This window comes from Procambarus clarkii, chromosome 23 (assembly GCF_040958095.1).
Source record: "Procambarus clarkii isolate CNS0578487 chromosome 23, FALCON_Pclarkii_2.0, whole genome shotgun sequence".
NCBI lineage: Eukaryota > Metazoa > Arthropoda > Malacostraca > Decapoda > Cambaridae > Procambarus > Procambarus clarkii.
In genome coordinates, this window is record NC_091172.1 from 36,673,420 (window position 1) to 36,687,821 (window position 14,402).

A 14,402-nucleotide genomic window follows, 5' to 3' on the forward strand; every position below is an offset into this window, starting at 1 on the left:
CGTTTAGAGTATGCCTCCCCCATGGTAGAGTTCCTATCTTAACAAAAAGTAAGGAAGCTCGATAGGGTCCAGAAATTTGCAAGGTGACTCGTCCCAGAGTAGCAAGAGATGAGGTATGAAGAGAGACTTAAGGAACTAAACTTGACGACACTAGAAAGGAGGAGAGAGAGGCGAGACATGATACAGACGTATAAAACACGGAATTTACGGTGTAGAAAAAGAGGAAATGTTTATGAAAAATAATAGAACAAGATGACATGGATGGAAGCTTGAGACTCAGATGTGTCATAGAGATGTTAGAAAGTAATCTTTTAGCATAATTGTAGGAAGAAAATGGAATGACCTAAAGGAGCAGATTATAGAGGCTAACTCCATTCATAAATTTAAAAGCAGGTAGGATAGGAAAATCGGCTAGCAGTCATTGCATTAGACAACCAACGGCTAGAAAAGCAGATTTCAAGAGCTATACCTCGATCCTGCATGCACATGTAGGTGAGTACAAACACACACACTCACCTTGGAGGCCTCCTGGTTGAGAGAACCATGGGGGTCATAGTCTTAATGGCCCCTGGCTCGATTCCCGCCAGAGGTGGAAAAAGATGAGAGTTTATTTCACCCTGATGCCACTGCTCGCCTAACAGTAAATAGGTACCAGGGAGTTAAACAGCTGCTTCCTGAGGATGTGTGTGTATTCGCCTAGTTGTATTTACCTAGTTGTTCTTGCGGGGGTTGAGCTCTGCTCTTTCGGCCCGCTTCTCAACTGTCAATCAACTGTTTCTAACTACTACTACTACTATTTTTTTCACATCACACACACACACACACACACCCCAGGAAACGGCCCGTGACAGCTGACTAACTCCCAGGTACTAATTTACTGCTAGGTAACAGGGGCATAGGGTGAAAGAAACTCTGCCCAATGTTTCTCGCCGGCGCCCGGGATCGTTCCCGGGACCACAGGATCACATGTCCAGCGTGCTGTCCGCTCGGCCGGCGGGCCCCTGTACTGGATGGATGTGTGTGTGTGTGTGTGTGTGTGTGTGTGTGTGTGTGTGTGTGTGTGTGTGTGTGTGTGTGTGTGTGTGTGTGTGTGTGTGTGTGTGTGTGTGTGTGTGTGTGTGTGTGTGTGTGTGTGTGTGTGTGTGTGTGTGTGTGTGTGTGTGTGTGTGTGTTTGTATGTTAGAGAGAAATTTATGTAGTAAAAATAATAGTCGATAGAGCTACAGACTCACTTGCGTGAGGGTACACGTTCAAGTTCCATACAGCTCAAGTGAATGGAATATGCAGTAGATATAATAGAGGATATTAGATTGGTTAGAAAGCCGGGGTTCAGGACCTAAAAGGCTCGATTCTGCAGACACAAATAGTATACTATTTATGTTTGCAGAGTAGACACAAATAGTTAACATACACACACACCAACCCACACACACACACACACACACAATCACCCCCCCCCCCCCACACACACACACTCACCCCCCCCCCCCACACACACACACAGTCCGTCTGTCTCAAGGGTCTTGGGAGGGTGGACACGTTGCGTCGCGCTCGTCAATAAGGCTTCATATTTCGGGACATCAGAGGGATACCCGGGACTTTCGGTGCTCAGTAATAATATGAAGTGTAACATACCGATTAGAAACTAGCAATTTCATTAATTGTGTCCGATAGTGCAAAATAGTCAAGATCTGGGGTACGACATCAGTGTCAAGACAAGCACGTGGCCGCCACTGCTTGGTCAGTGTGTACACAACAAGATGTAATAGTGAAGATCATAACATCTAGTGAATAGGATAGTGAAGAAGTGATTCTAAACGTGTAGCATTAGAGCTATATCGGTGCTAAGGGAAACAAGAAGCTAATTACTGGTGATATATAGCAACAAGCAGGAGCGATTTTCGCCTGGCAGCGACGTGGACACCAGCAGGCCTACAGGAGCAAGCCGTCAACAGTACTTAACACCTGTTTGTGCTGTGGGATGCTTGTATTGATGGTAACACCTCTCAATAAGTAAGTCAATTTTACGGTGTACAGTAATATAGCAATATAATAGTAATTCTTGGATATAAGTTAACAAATGGAAGCGAACCTCAAGGGAAAATATACGACTCACTTGGGGGACGAGTCTAAGGCACCTGAGTGTGAAAAATCTGGAACAAGAACATTTAATTCTTTATAAAGTTTATAAAACTTTATGACAATTTTCAGTGTCATAAAAAAAACTACGACCAGGAGATAATGGTAATTCCATCTCAGGATGGAATTACCCAGATGGTAATTTCATCTGGCTATAGGCCCAGATGGAATCTCCCCTTGGATACTAAAGGAAGGAGCAGAAGAACTGTGCCTGCCACTCTCCATAGTGTATAACAAATCACTGGCAACAGGGGAACTGCCAGAAATTTGGAAAGCAGCTAATGTAGTCCCGATATACAAGAAAGGGGATAGACAGGAGGCACTGAACTACAGGCCAGTGTCCCTAACCTACATACCATGCAAGCTGATGAAGAAGATTGTGCGAAGAAAGCTAGTGGAGCATCTGGAGCGAAAAAACTTTGTAACACAGAATCAACATGGGTTCAGGGATGGCAGGTCCTGCCTCACAGGGCTAATAGAATACTACGACCAGGCAATAAAAATCAGGCAAGAAAGAGAGTGGTGGGCAGACTGCATATTTCTGGATTACCAGAAAGCCTTTGATACAGTACCACACACAAGGCTAGTGAAAAAGCTGGAAATGCAGGCTGGAGTGAATGGGAGGGTACTCCATTGGATAAGGGATACCTAAGACAGAAAACAACGAGTCACTGTGAGGGGTGAGGTCTCAGATTGACGAGACGTCACAAGTGGAGTCCCGCAGGGGCCATTCCTAGGACCTATACTGTTTCTGATACATGTAAATGATCTCCCAGAAAGTATAGACTCGTTTCTCTCAATGTTTGCTGATGATGCAAAAATGATTAGGGGGATTAAAACAGAGGATGATAGTAGGAGGATACAAGATGACCTAGACAGACTGAATGAATGGTCAAACAAATGGCTGTTAAAGTTCAACCCGAGTAAATGCAAAGTAATGAAACTAGGCGGTGGAATCAGAAGGCCAGACACAGGATACAGTATAGGAGATGAAGTACTTAATGAAACGGACAGAGAGAAAGATCTAGGAGTTGATATCACACCGAACCTGTCTCCCGAAGCCCACATAAAAATAATTATGTCTGCAGCATATGCGAGGCTGGCTAACATCAGAACAGCCTTCAGGAACCTGTGTAAGGAATTATTTAGAATCTTGTATGCCACATATGTCAGATTAACCCTGGAGTATGCGGCCCCAGCATGGAGCCCGTATCTTGTCAAGCACACGACGAAGCTGGAAAAAGATCAGAGGTATGCCACACGACTAGTCCCAGAACTAAGAGGCATGAGAAAGGCTGCGGGAAATGCACCTTACGACACTGGAAGACAGAAGAGTGAGGGGAGACATAGCTACAAAATCCTCAGGGGAATTGACAGGATAGACAAGGACAAACTATTCAACACTAGTGGTACGCGAACAAGGGGACACAGGTGAAAACTGAGTGCCCAAATGAGCCACAGGGACGTTAGAAGGAACCTTTTCAGGGTCAGAGTAATTAACAGATGGAATGCATTAGGCAGTGATGTGGTGGAGGCTGACTCCATACACAGTCTCAAATGTAGATATGATAGAGGCCAATAAGCTCAGGAATCTGTACACCAGTTGATTGACGGTTGAGAGGTGGGACCAAAGAGCCAAAGCTCAACCCCCGCAAGCACAAATATGTGACTACACACACACACAAAAGCACCGGTGATCTGAGAAAAGGAAGACGATAATAATGGGAAAAATCCACACGATCACGGCAGCAATCGGAATCCGATACGAGTTGGAAGCCGGAAAAAGTTTACAAGTGAAGAATACAAACACACACACGAGCGCGCGCACACACACACACACACACACACACACACACACACACACACACACACACATACACACACACACACACACACACACACACACACACACACACACACACACACACACACACACACACACACGCACACACACACACACACACACACACACACACACACACACACACACACACACACACACACACACACGCACACACACACACACACACACACACACACACACACACACACACACACACACACACACACACACACACATACTCGTTCTTCTCAATGTTTGCTGATGATGCAAAAATTATGAGGAGGATTAAGACGTAGGAAGAGAGTATGAGGCTACAAGATGACCTAGACAAACTGAAGGAAGGATTCAACGAATGGCTATTTAAGTTCAACCCAAGTATGTGTAAGGTAATGAAACAAGGAGGAGGAGGAACTAGGAGGCCAGACAGTAGATATCGAATGGGAGATGAAGTTCTTCACGAAACAGACAGAGGGAAATGTCTAGGAATTTATATATTGCCAAACCTGTCTCCTGAAGCCCACATCACAAGAATAACATCGGTGGCGTATGCGAGGCTGGTTAACATCAGAACTGCTTTCAGAAACACGCACACACACTTACACACACACACCCACACACACACACACACACACACCCACACACACACACACACACACACACACACACACACACACACACACACACACACACACACACACACGCACACACACACACACACTTACACACACACACACACACACACACACACACACACACACACACACACACACACACACACACACACACACACACACACACACACACACACGTGTGTGTGGATGATGCCAAAATTATGAGAAGGATTAAGACAGAAGAGGACTGTTTGAGGCTTCAAGAAGACCTAGACAAACTGAAGGAATGGTCGAACAAGTGGTTGTTAGAGTTCAACCCAACCAAATGTAATGTAATGAAGATAGGTGTAGGGAGCAGGAGGCCAGATACAAGGTATCATCTGGGAGAGGAAATTCTTCAGGAGTCAGAGAAGGAAAAAGACTTGGGGGTTGATATCACGCCAGACCTGTCTCCTGCAGCACATATAAAGCAGATAACATCAGCGGCATATGCCAGGCTGGCCAACATACGAACGGCATTCAGAAACTTGTGTAAAGAATAATTCAGAACTTTGTATACCACATATGTCAGGCCAATCCTGGAGTATGCAGCCCCAGCATGGAGTCCATATCTAGTCAAGGATAAGACTAAACTGGAAAAGGTTCAAAGATTTGCCACCAGACTAGTACCCGAGCTGAGAGGTATGAGCTACGAGGAGAGACTGCGGGAATTAAACCTCACTTCGCTGGAAGACAGAAGAGTTAGGAGGGACATGATCACCACATTCAAGATTCTGAAGGGAATTGATAGGGTAGATAAAGACAGTCTATTTAACACAAGGGGAACACGCACAAGGGGACACAGGTGGAAACTGAGTGCCCAAATGAGCCACAGAGATATTAGAAAGAACTTTTTTAGTGTCAGAGTGGTTGACAAATGGAATGCATTAGGAAGTGATGTGGTGGAGGCTGACTCCATACACAGTTTCAAGTGTAGATATGATAGAGCCCAATAGGCTCAGGAATCTGTACACCTGTTGATTGACGGTTGAGAGGCGGGACCAAAGAGCCAGAGCTCAACCCCCGCAAACACAACTAGGTGAGTACACACACACACACACACACACACACACTACGAGGCCCCCTAGGGGGCCTCGTAGCCTGGTGGATAGCGCGCAGGATTCGTAATTCTGTGGCGCGGGTTCGATTCCCGCACGAGGCAGAAACGAATAGGCAAAGTTTCTTTCACCCTGAATGCCCCTGTTACCTAGCAGTAAATAGGTACCTGGGAGTTAGTCAGCTGTCACGGGCTGCTTCCTGGTGTGTGTGTGTGTGTGGTGTGGAAAAAAAAAAAAAAAAAAAAGTAGTTAGTAAACAGTTGATTGACAGTTGAGAGGCGGGCCGAAAGAGCAAAGCTCAACCCCCGTTAAAACACAACTAGTAAACACACACACACACACACACAATGTGTGTGGAAATGCAAAGAGGCCAAAGAGAGATTTATACCAACAGTAAGCAAAAAAGTGGGAGTGGATACCCATGGTTTAATAAACAGTGTCAGGAAGCATAAATGAGAAGCAGGCGGGAGTGGAAGAAGTGCAGAAGACAAAGGACAGAGGACAACAGGATTAGGTGCAACAGAGCTAGGAACGATTACATTAACATAAGGGGAGTATTGGAAAGAAATTATGAGAACGATATTGCGATCAAAGCGAAAAAAACAAACTGAAAAAACACCTAAATTACTACACAGTCATATAAGAAGGAAAATGTTGGTGAACGACCAAGTGATAAGACTAAGGGAAACCAGAAGGGGCATATACTGAAAGTGACAAGGAAATCTACGAGACACTGAATGCCAGTTTCCATGGAGCGTTCACAACCGAGCCTGAGCAGCTCCCATTGTTAGAAAAGGAGCAGAGGCGGTAATGTCAGTGTTGTCTGACAACACTGGATGCAACTAAAGCAGTTGGACCAGACAATGTATCACTGTTGATAATAAAAGAGGCAGCGCAGGCCGTCAGCGTGCCCCTGGCAAGGATCTTTAATGAATTACCTATAACGGGAGAGTTACCCAGTTGCTGGAAGAAGGCAAATGTGGTAACAATCTTCAATAATGGGATAGAGAGGAGGCACTTAACTAGTCCTATATCACTGACAGGCATTCCCTGCAAAATATTTGAAAGAACAATAAGGCTAAGACTTGATGCACACCTAGAGAACCTTAATTTCATAAACAAACATCAACATGGGTTCAGGGAAGGGAAATCATGCCTAATAAACCTCCTGGAATTCCATGATAAAATTACAAGAATAAGGCAAGAGAGGGATGGATAGGCAGACTGCATATTTTTGGACTGTCAAAAACCTTTGATACAGTAACGCACATGAGACTGGTATTCAAACTTGAGAGGCAAGCGGGAGTAAATGCAAAGGCCCCAGCATGGGGTAAGGAACTACCTAACAGGAAAAATCCAGAGAGTAACGGTAAGGAGCCAGAAGTTGAACTGGCGAGAAGTAACGAGTGGAGTACCTCAAGGATCGGTGCTGGGACAGTTTCATTTCTAATATACGTTAATGACATGTTTACAGGAGTAGAGTCCTACTTGTCGATGTTCGCGGATGACGCAAAAATAATGAGAAGAGCTGTATCTGATGAGGATTGTAGGATCCTCCAAGAAGACTTGAACAAGTTGCAAAGATAGTCAGAGAAATGGCTACTGGAGTTCAACACGAGCAAATGTAAAGTTATGGAAATGGGATTTGGTGATAGATCAAAATGACAGTACACAATGAAGGGAAACTATCTACCTGTGATGATTCGAGAAAGAGACAAGGGCGTTCACGTAACACCTAATCTAACTCCTGAAACACATATTAATAGGAAAACAACAGCAGTGTACTCTACGCTGGCAAAAGTTTTAGCATCATTCAGAAACCTAAGTAAGGAGGCATTTTTGACGCTTTAATCTGCCTATGTGAGACCAGTCTTAAGAGTATGCCGCCCCATCATGGAGTCCCCACCTGAAGAAACACGTAAGGAAACTGGAAAAGATTCTGAAGTTTCCGACGAGGCTCGTCTTAGAATTACGAGAATTGGGGTGTGAAGAGCGTCTGAAGGAACTGAGCCTGACGACACTAGAAAAAAGAAGGGAGAGGGGGCATATAAGAACATAAGAACATAAGAACAAAGGTAACTGCAGAAGGCCTATTGGCCCATACGAGGCAGCTCCTATTCTATAACCACCCAATCCCACTCATATACTTGTCCAACCCGCGCTTGAAACAATCGAGGGACCCCACCTCCACCACGTTACGCGGCAATTGGTTCCACAAATCTACAACCCTGTTACTGAACCAGTATTTACCCAAGTCTTTCCTAAATCTAAACTTATCCAATTTATACCCATTGTTTCGTGTTCTGTCCTGTGTTGATACTTTTAATACCCTATTAATATCCCCCTTGTTATGTCCATTCACCCACTTGTAAACCTCTATCATGTCGCCCCTAACTCTTCGCCTTTCCAGTGAATGCAACTTAAGCTTTGTTAATCTTTCTTCATATGAAAGATTTCTAATTTGGGGAATTAACTTAGTCATCCTACGCTGGACACGTTCAAGTGAATTTATATCCATTCTATAATATGGCGACCAAAACTGAACTGCATAATCTAAATGGGGCCTAACTAGAGCAAGATATAGCTTGAGAACCACACCAGGTGTCTTGTTACTAACGCTGCGATTAATAAATCCAAGTGTCCGATTTGCCTTATTACGAACATTTATGCATTGATCCTTTTGTTTTAAATTCTTACTAATCATAACTCCCAGATCCCTTTCGCAATCCGACTTCGCAATCACAACACCATCTAGCTCGTATCTTGTAACTCTATCATCATTACCTAACCTCAGAACTTTACATTTATCAGCATTAAACTGCATCTGCCAATCCTTTGACCATTTCAAAACCCTATCTAGATCAACTTGAAGTGATAGTGAGTCCTCCTCCGAATTAATTTCCCTACCGATTTTCGTATCATCGGCAAATTTGCAAATGTTGCTACTCAAACCTGAATCTAAATCATTTATATATATTATAAACAACAGAGGTCCCAGGACAGAGCCTTGAGGCACTCCACTTACAACATTTTCCCACTCTGACTTGATTCCATTTATACTAACTCTCTGTTTCCTTTGGTATAGCCATGCCCTAATCCAGCTTAATATAGCACCCCCAATACCATGAGACCCTATTTTTTTAATCAGTCTTTCATGTGGCACTGTATCAAAAGCTTTGCTAAAGTCAAGGTATACAACATCGCAATCCTTACCACTATCAACTGCCTCAACAATGCTAGAATAAAAAGATAACAAATTTGTTAAACATGAACGGCCATTTATAAAACCATGTTGCGACTCAATTATTAATTTATGTTTTTCAAAGGAACATATGAAAAGGAACATTATAAATACTCAGCGGGATTCACAAATTGGAAATAGACGAAATGTTCACACGAAATATTAACAAAACGAGGGGGATTTGGGTGGAAGCTGGAAACTCAGATGAGTCACAGAGACGTTAGAAAGTGATATAGAAAAAGAACCGTAGTCATTGCTATAAACAACCGATGGCTAGAAAGGCGGTATCCAAAAGTCAATGCCTGATCCTGCAGGCACAAATAGATGAGTATACACACACACACACACACACACACACACACACACACACACACACACACACACACACACACACACACACACACACACAGAGGAGAGAGACGAAATATATGACAGATAGAAAGAGGAGAAAAACAAAGGGCGAGGGAACGATAGAGAGAGGGAAAGAGATTTAATCAAAGCATCTCGTGCCATTCCCCCTTCCTTACTGAACCTGAGTGTCTCGTGTCTTCTCGGGACCTTCTTGAATACATTTAATGGAAATCCGCTCCTCCACTTTGACTGTTCGATATAGTGACGGCCTTGCTTCTTCCTGGTCGGCGTTCGATTCTAGTGGCCCAAGTGATTGGGCCCCATTCCTTCCCTCTAATCTATCCCAGATCCTTATCCTGATATCCCTTTCTAGTCATATATAGTCTTACTGTTTCATAATTGCTTCAACTCTCCTGCCCGGAATGGCTCTGTTTCCGCCTCTCTTCTCTTGTACACCTCTTGATGAGGTACTCAGCTTTGCTAGGGGTCTCTCTCCCCCTGTTGTTGTTGTTGTTTAAGATTCGCTACTTGGAACAAAAAGTTCCAAGTAACACGGGCTATGTTGAGCCCGTAGTGGACTTACCTGACACTGGAGCGGGGCTGAAACTGAGTCTCTCCCCCTTCCCCTCTCTCTCTCTCCTTATTTTCCCCTCTCTCCCAATCTCACTCCCTCTCCACTTTCCATCAACATTCCTCCTTCCTCTTTCTCTCTCTCTCCCCCTCCTCTTTCCGATCTTTGCCTTCTCTATATTTTCTCCTTTCTCTGCTCCTCACCTACCTTCTCTACTCCCATCTCCCCACACCTACTCTCTCCTCCTCTTTCTCGGATAATTTAATATTATGATCAGGTAAAAACATAAAGAAACTTATGAAAAACTAAAGTCCCTATCTCATAACTCATGAAAACCACATTGTGTGATTATAATAGCAGATATTTCATAGAGAGTGGCACTGGAGCCGACTCAAAATAGCCTATGACACTCCCATAACCTACCTCCCCATGTGTAATAATGGAAAGTTGGGGAGACTAGCCCCAAACATCTGGCCCTTGAATGAAACAATGACTGACATTCTCGTTTAGAGATATATATTAATGGGGGTACCATTAGTGCCCAGGTCTATTTCTGTCTCTTCCCCCTCCCCTCCGCGTGCGTCATACTTTCTCTTCCTCCTCCACTCATATATTTTGTCATATATCCTTTGTGTCTTATATTGCGTCTCAATCCTGTGTGTGTGTGTGTACTCACCTATTTGTACTCACCTAATTGTGTTTGCGGGGGTTGAGCTTTGGCTCTTTGGTCCCGCCTCTCAACTGTCAATCAACTGGTGTACAGATTCCTGAGCCTACTGGGCTCTATCATATCTACATCTGAAACTGTGTATGGAGTCAGCCTCCACTACATCACTGGCTAATGAATTCCACCTGTTAACTACTCTGACACTGAGAAAGTTCCTTCTAACGTCGCTGTGGCTAATTTGGGTACTCAGTTTCCACCTGTGTCCCCTTGTTCGCGTACCACCCGTGTTAAACAGTTCATCTTTATCTACCCTGTCAATTCCCCTGAAAATTTGATAGGTAGTAATCATGTCTCCCCTTACTCTTTTGTCTCCCAGAGTCGTGAGATGAATTTACCGCAGCCTTTACTCGTAACTCATACCTCTTAGTTCTAGGACTAGCCTAGTAGCATACCTCGGAACTTGTTAAAGCTTCGTCTTTTGCTTAACAAGGTACGGGTTCCATGCTGGGGCCGCATACTCCAGAATTGGTCTTACATATGTGGTGTACAAGATTCTGAATGATTCCTTACACAGGTTCCTGAAAGCTGTTCTGATGTTAGCCAGCATCTGAGTGCATTATTACTCTGAGTGCATTATGAGGATATCATGAACTCGAGAGTGAATAAGGTAACAGTGATACTGAAAGTCCCCATCTCGCAGAATGGGGTCATACCATGATAGAAAGTCATATTGGGCCATATGTTCAGTAGCCTGCACTGGCAAATTTTGGGGGCATTATGAGCATATCTTCAAGAACACGAAAGTGAAAAAATAAATGGCAAAGCTCTAGGTACCTCATGCCAACGGGTCTGATAACTGGGCATTAGGTGATGTAGTGTGGGAGATCATGTCCCAGTTCCTGCTCACAGAGTTTGCACCTGGAGTGCTCAGGATTAAGAGATCCGTCACCTATAGCCACCTGCCACAGGTAACGGTAACCCAACCTGATCCTGGCAACCACTGTGTCGCACAGTCTGGTGGACGTTTTGTGTTGCCCATATATATATATATATATATATATATATATATAGGTTTCCGATCTAAACCATTCATAGCGCTTTATTCTGGTGCTTTCAGGTCGTTGGGAGTCTGTAATTTCTCTCCTAACAGACCTGAGTGTTTGGAACAAAATAGTTTTGACAGCAGAGATGGGGGATACCTAGATCTAATTTAACTTCATCTTTGTTACACGCTAATTTGGCTGTAATGTCTTTCATTATGATGGGTTATATTTTTGTGTGATGTTATCCATACAAAGGAGATTTGAAACCCTTTTACTCTGTGCAGCGATCAGGTCATTTATAATTGGTAGTATAATTGGTTCATGATGTCGATCTTCCAGGGGAGGTTTTCGATTGCTTGAAGACCAGACTTTGAATCACAGAACATTATTCCTCCTCCAATGCTTTTTAAAGTACTGGTAGCTAGTTGTAGTGCCGCTAGTTCTGCTTGTGTGGAGGTCAGCCAGTTGTTTAACCTGACACTGATGGTCTGTGTGCATATATTATTTCTATAAAACTTACATGCTGCAGCAGTCCATCCAGTAGAAGATTGGACTGAGCCGTCTGTGTAGACACAGTGCTCGCGAGATCTTAATTTTTCGATAGACGAGGCAATTGTTTCAAGTGTGAAAGCTTTGAGAAGAGCAAGATTCTCATTATCTTTCTTGGTGACAGGTGTGTGTATGATACTTGAATGGTGGGGTATAGATAAAGAGGAATATTGGAGACAAGTTGATTGCACTTAATAGGAATGTTGAATGTCCATTCCCTCTCATATTAACGTCCTGGAGACCATAATTTGATCACCACCCGCCCATGAAACTGACAGATGTACACACACACGAACGTACACATATACATGTGCACACACTCACAACTAAATCTATAATATGTAGATAGAATTTTGTTTATTAATCCTCAATAATGAGCATTATCCCCAACAATTAATGACAATGAATACAATCTCCAACATGTAACATAGCCCTCATTACCACTATCCTCAAAACTTAACGCAAATTTCTCTAAATAGCTTATCAATATTGCTTCAGAATAACGGTAACATGACGAGTTATTTATAAACAGTTAAAAAATGTATAGGTAATTATTTGGGCCACCAAAAAAAAGCACGCAGTACCCAGAGAGTGGCGTCTAGTGAAGCAGCCTGGCAATATTTAGTGCCTATTGGACCATTAGTCATCATGCCCTCGTCGGTAAGGGATTATATGTCTATTTCCAGGCCAATTACCCACACTTTCTCGACATCAACGAATATTCATGACGGCAGAAATTAGGGCAATTTCTCATTTTCCCGACCAGCGCCAAATGTTAAACAAATGGCAACTAGAAGCGAATTTTCCGATCCGTGACTATCAATAAATTCAGGAATGTGTCAAAATATATTGAGGAGCCCATATTATGCATGAAGTATTCTCGTTAGGGACATATGACTTGAAAATGTCAGTTTGACCCCAATGTCGGTATTGTGGCAAGAAGCATGACTCGCGACAGTGTAGTCAGGATTGACAAAAGAGAAAATTTTGTGCTATCTTAGCATTGAACAGAATAACAAGGGGGATATTATCAATGTCTTAAATTCAGCCACGCAAGAAAGAACACGAAATAATGGATATAAATTAGAAGAGTTTAGATTTAGGAAAGACCTGGGTATATACTGCTTTGGAAACAGTGTTGTCCGTTTGTGGAACAGATTCCCAGGTAACGTAGTAGACGTTGTTGTTATAGATTCAGCTACTGGGAACAAAAAGTTTCAAGTAGCACGGGCTATGGTGAGCCCGTAATGGAATTACCTAGCACAGGAGCGGGGCTGTGTCAGTAGTAGACGTTGTAGAGGGTAAAATAGCACTTGCCACGTATGGGTCAATAGGCCTTCTTCATTTTCCACAACTCTTATAATCTTAGGTACTGTTTTTGCTGGTCACTATGCATGTGTGTGTGTGTGTGTGTGTGTGTGTGTGTGTGTGTGTGTGTGTGTGTGTGTGTGTGTGTGTGTGTGTGTGTGTGTGTGTGTGTTATGTACTGTTTTAGTTGGCCAATATGCATGTGTGTGTATGAAGTCTGATAATCCGAACAAATAATTGTTCTAATAAAATATGAATAGCGATTTATTGTTATTATTAATAATTATACAAATATTTTATATTGCCGGATCTGTGTTTCTGAAATTTTTTCTATGGGTGTCTCGTAGGACATGTAGCTCAGAGGTTAGCGCAAACTATTCGTAATCGCTTAGGCCTTGATTCGTTTCTTTGGCAGGACAAGACATTTGACGCAGTCCTAGCCCAGCCGTGGTGGAGGAAGGGTGCGTCTTGGAGCGCTCTAGAAAGGTAGGAACTTGTGAACCAGTGACTTTGATCGAGGATGACCAATGAGATCCTGGGCCTTTTCGGGTAGCAATAACCAGGAGAAATAAACTGAAAACTATCGCAGGAGACATCTCCCGTCACGCAGGATGCAGTCGCTCCTCCATATAGATCTCCATTATCATCTATTGATACTGGTAATAGCTCAAAAGGGCCACCACTTACGGGCTATTCATGCCCGTGCCACCTTGAACGACCGAAGAAGTGTAGTGGTCGACGACAGACGGGACCTGGGTTACAAAGTTCTATACAAACTCAGCAGGAAAATCTCACCGGAAGAATGTAACAGGATCACATACAACAAGAGGGACGGATTAATGGAAGGAGCGACTGTTATTTCCCTCGAGATGTCTACTAACTTTTCATCAGAAGCTGAAGTGGACCGTTCAATTGGCCAAGGAATTTGGTGAATATGAACAATTATATAAGGAGAGTGTTCATCGGCCCTACATAACGGTTG

The 14,402-nt window shown here is 43.4% G+C and overlaps 1 protein-coding gene across 1 annotated transcript in view; it reads right to left on the reverse strand.

Annotated features, from left to right (window-relative positions):
* LOC123764104 (mucin-19-like) overlaps window positions 1-14,402 on the reverse strand; it is a 126,506-nt gene that overhangs the window by 3,281 nt on the left and 108,823 nt on the right. Inside the window, exon 5 of the mRNA XM_069329801.1 lies at window positions 2,117-2,153. Coding sequence (XP_069185902.1) covers window positions 2,117-2,153 — 37 coding nt within the window. The remainder of the gene's footprint in view (window positions 1-2,116; window positions 2,154-14,402) is intronic.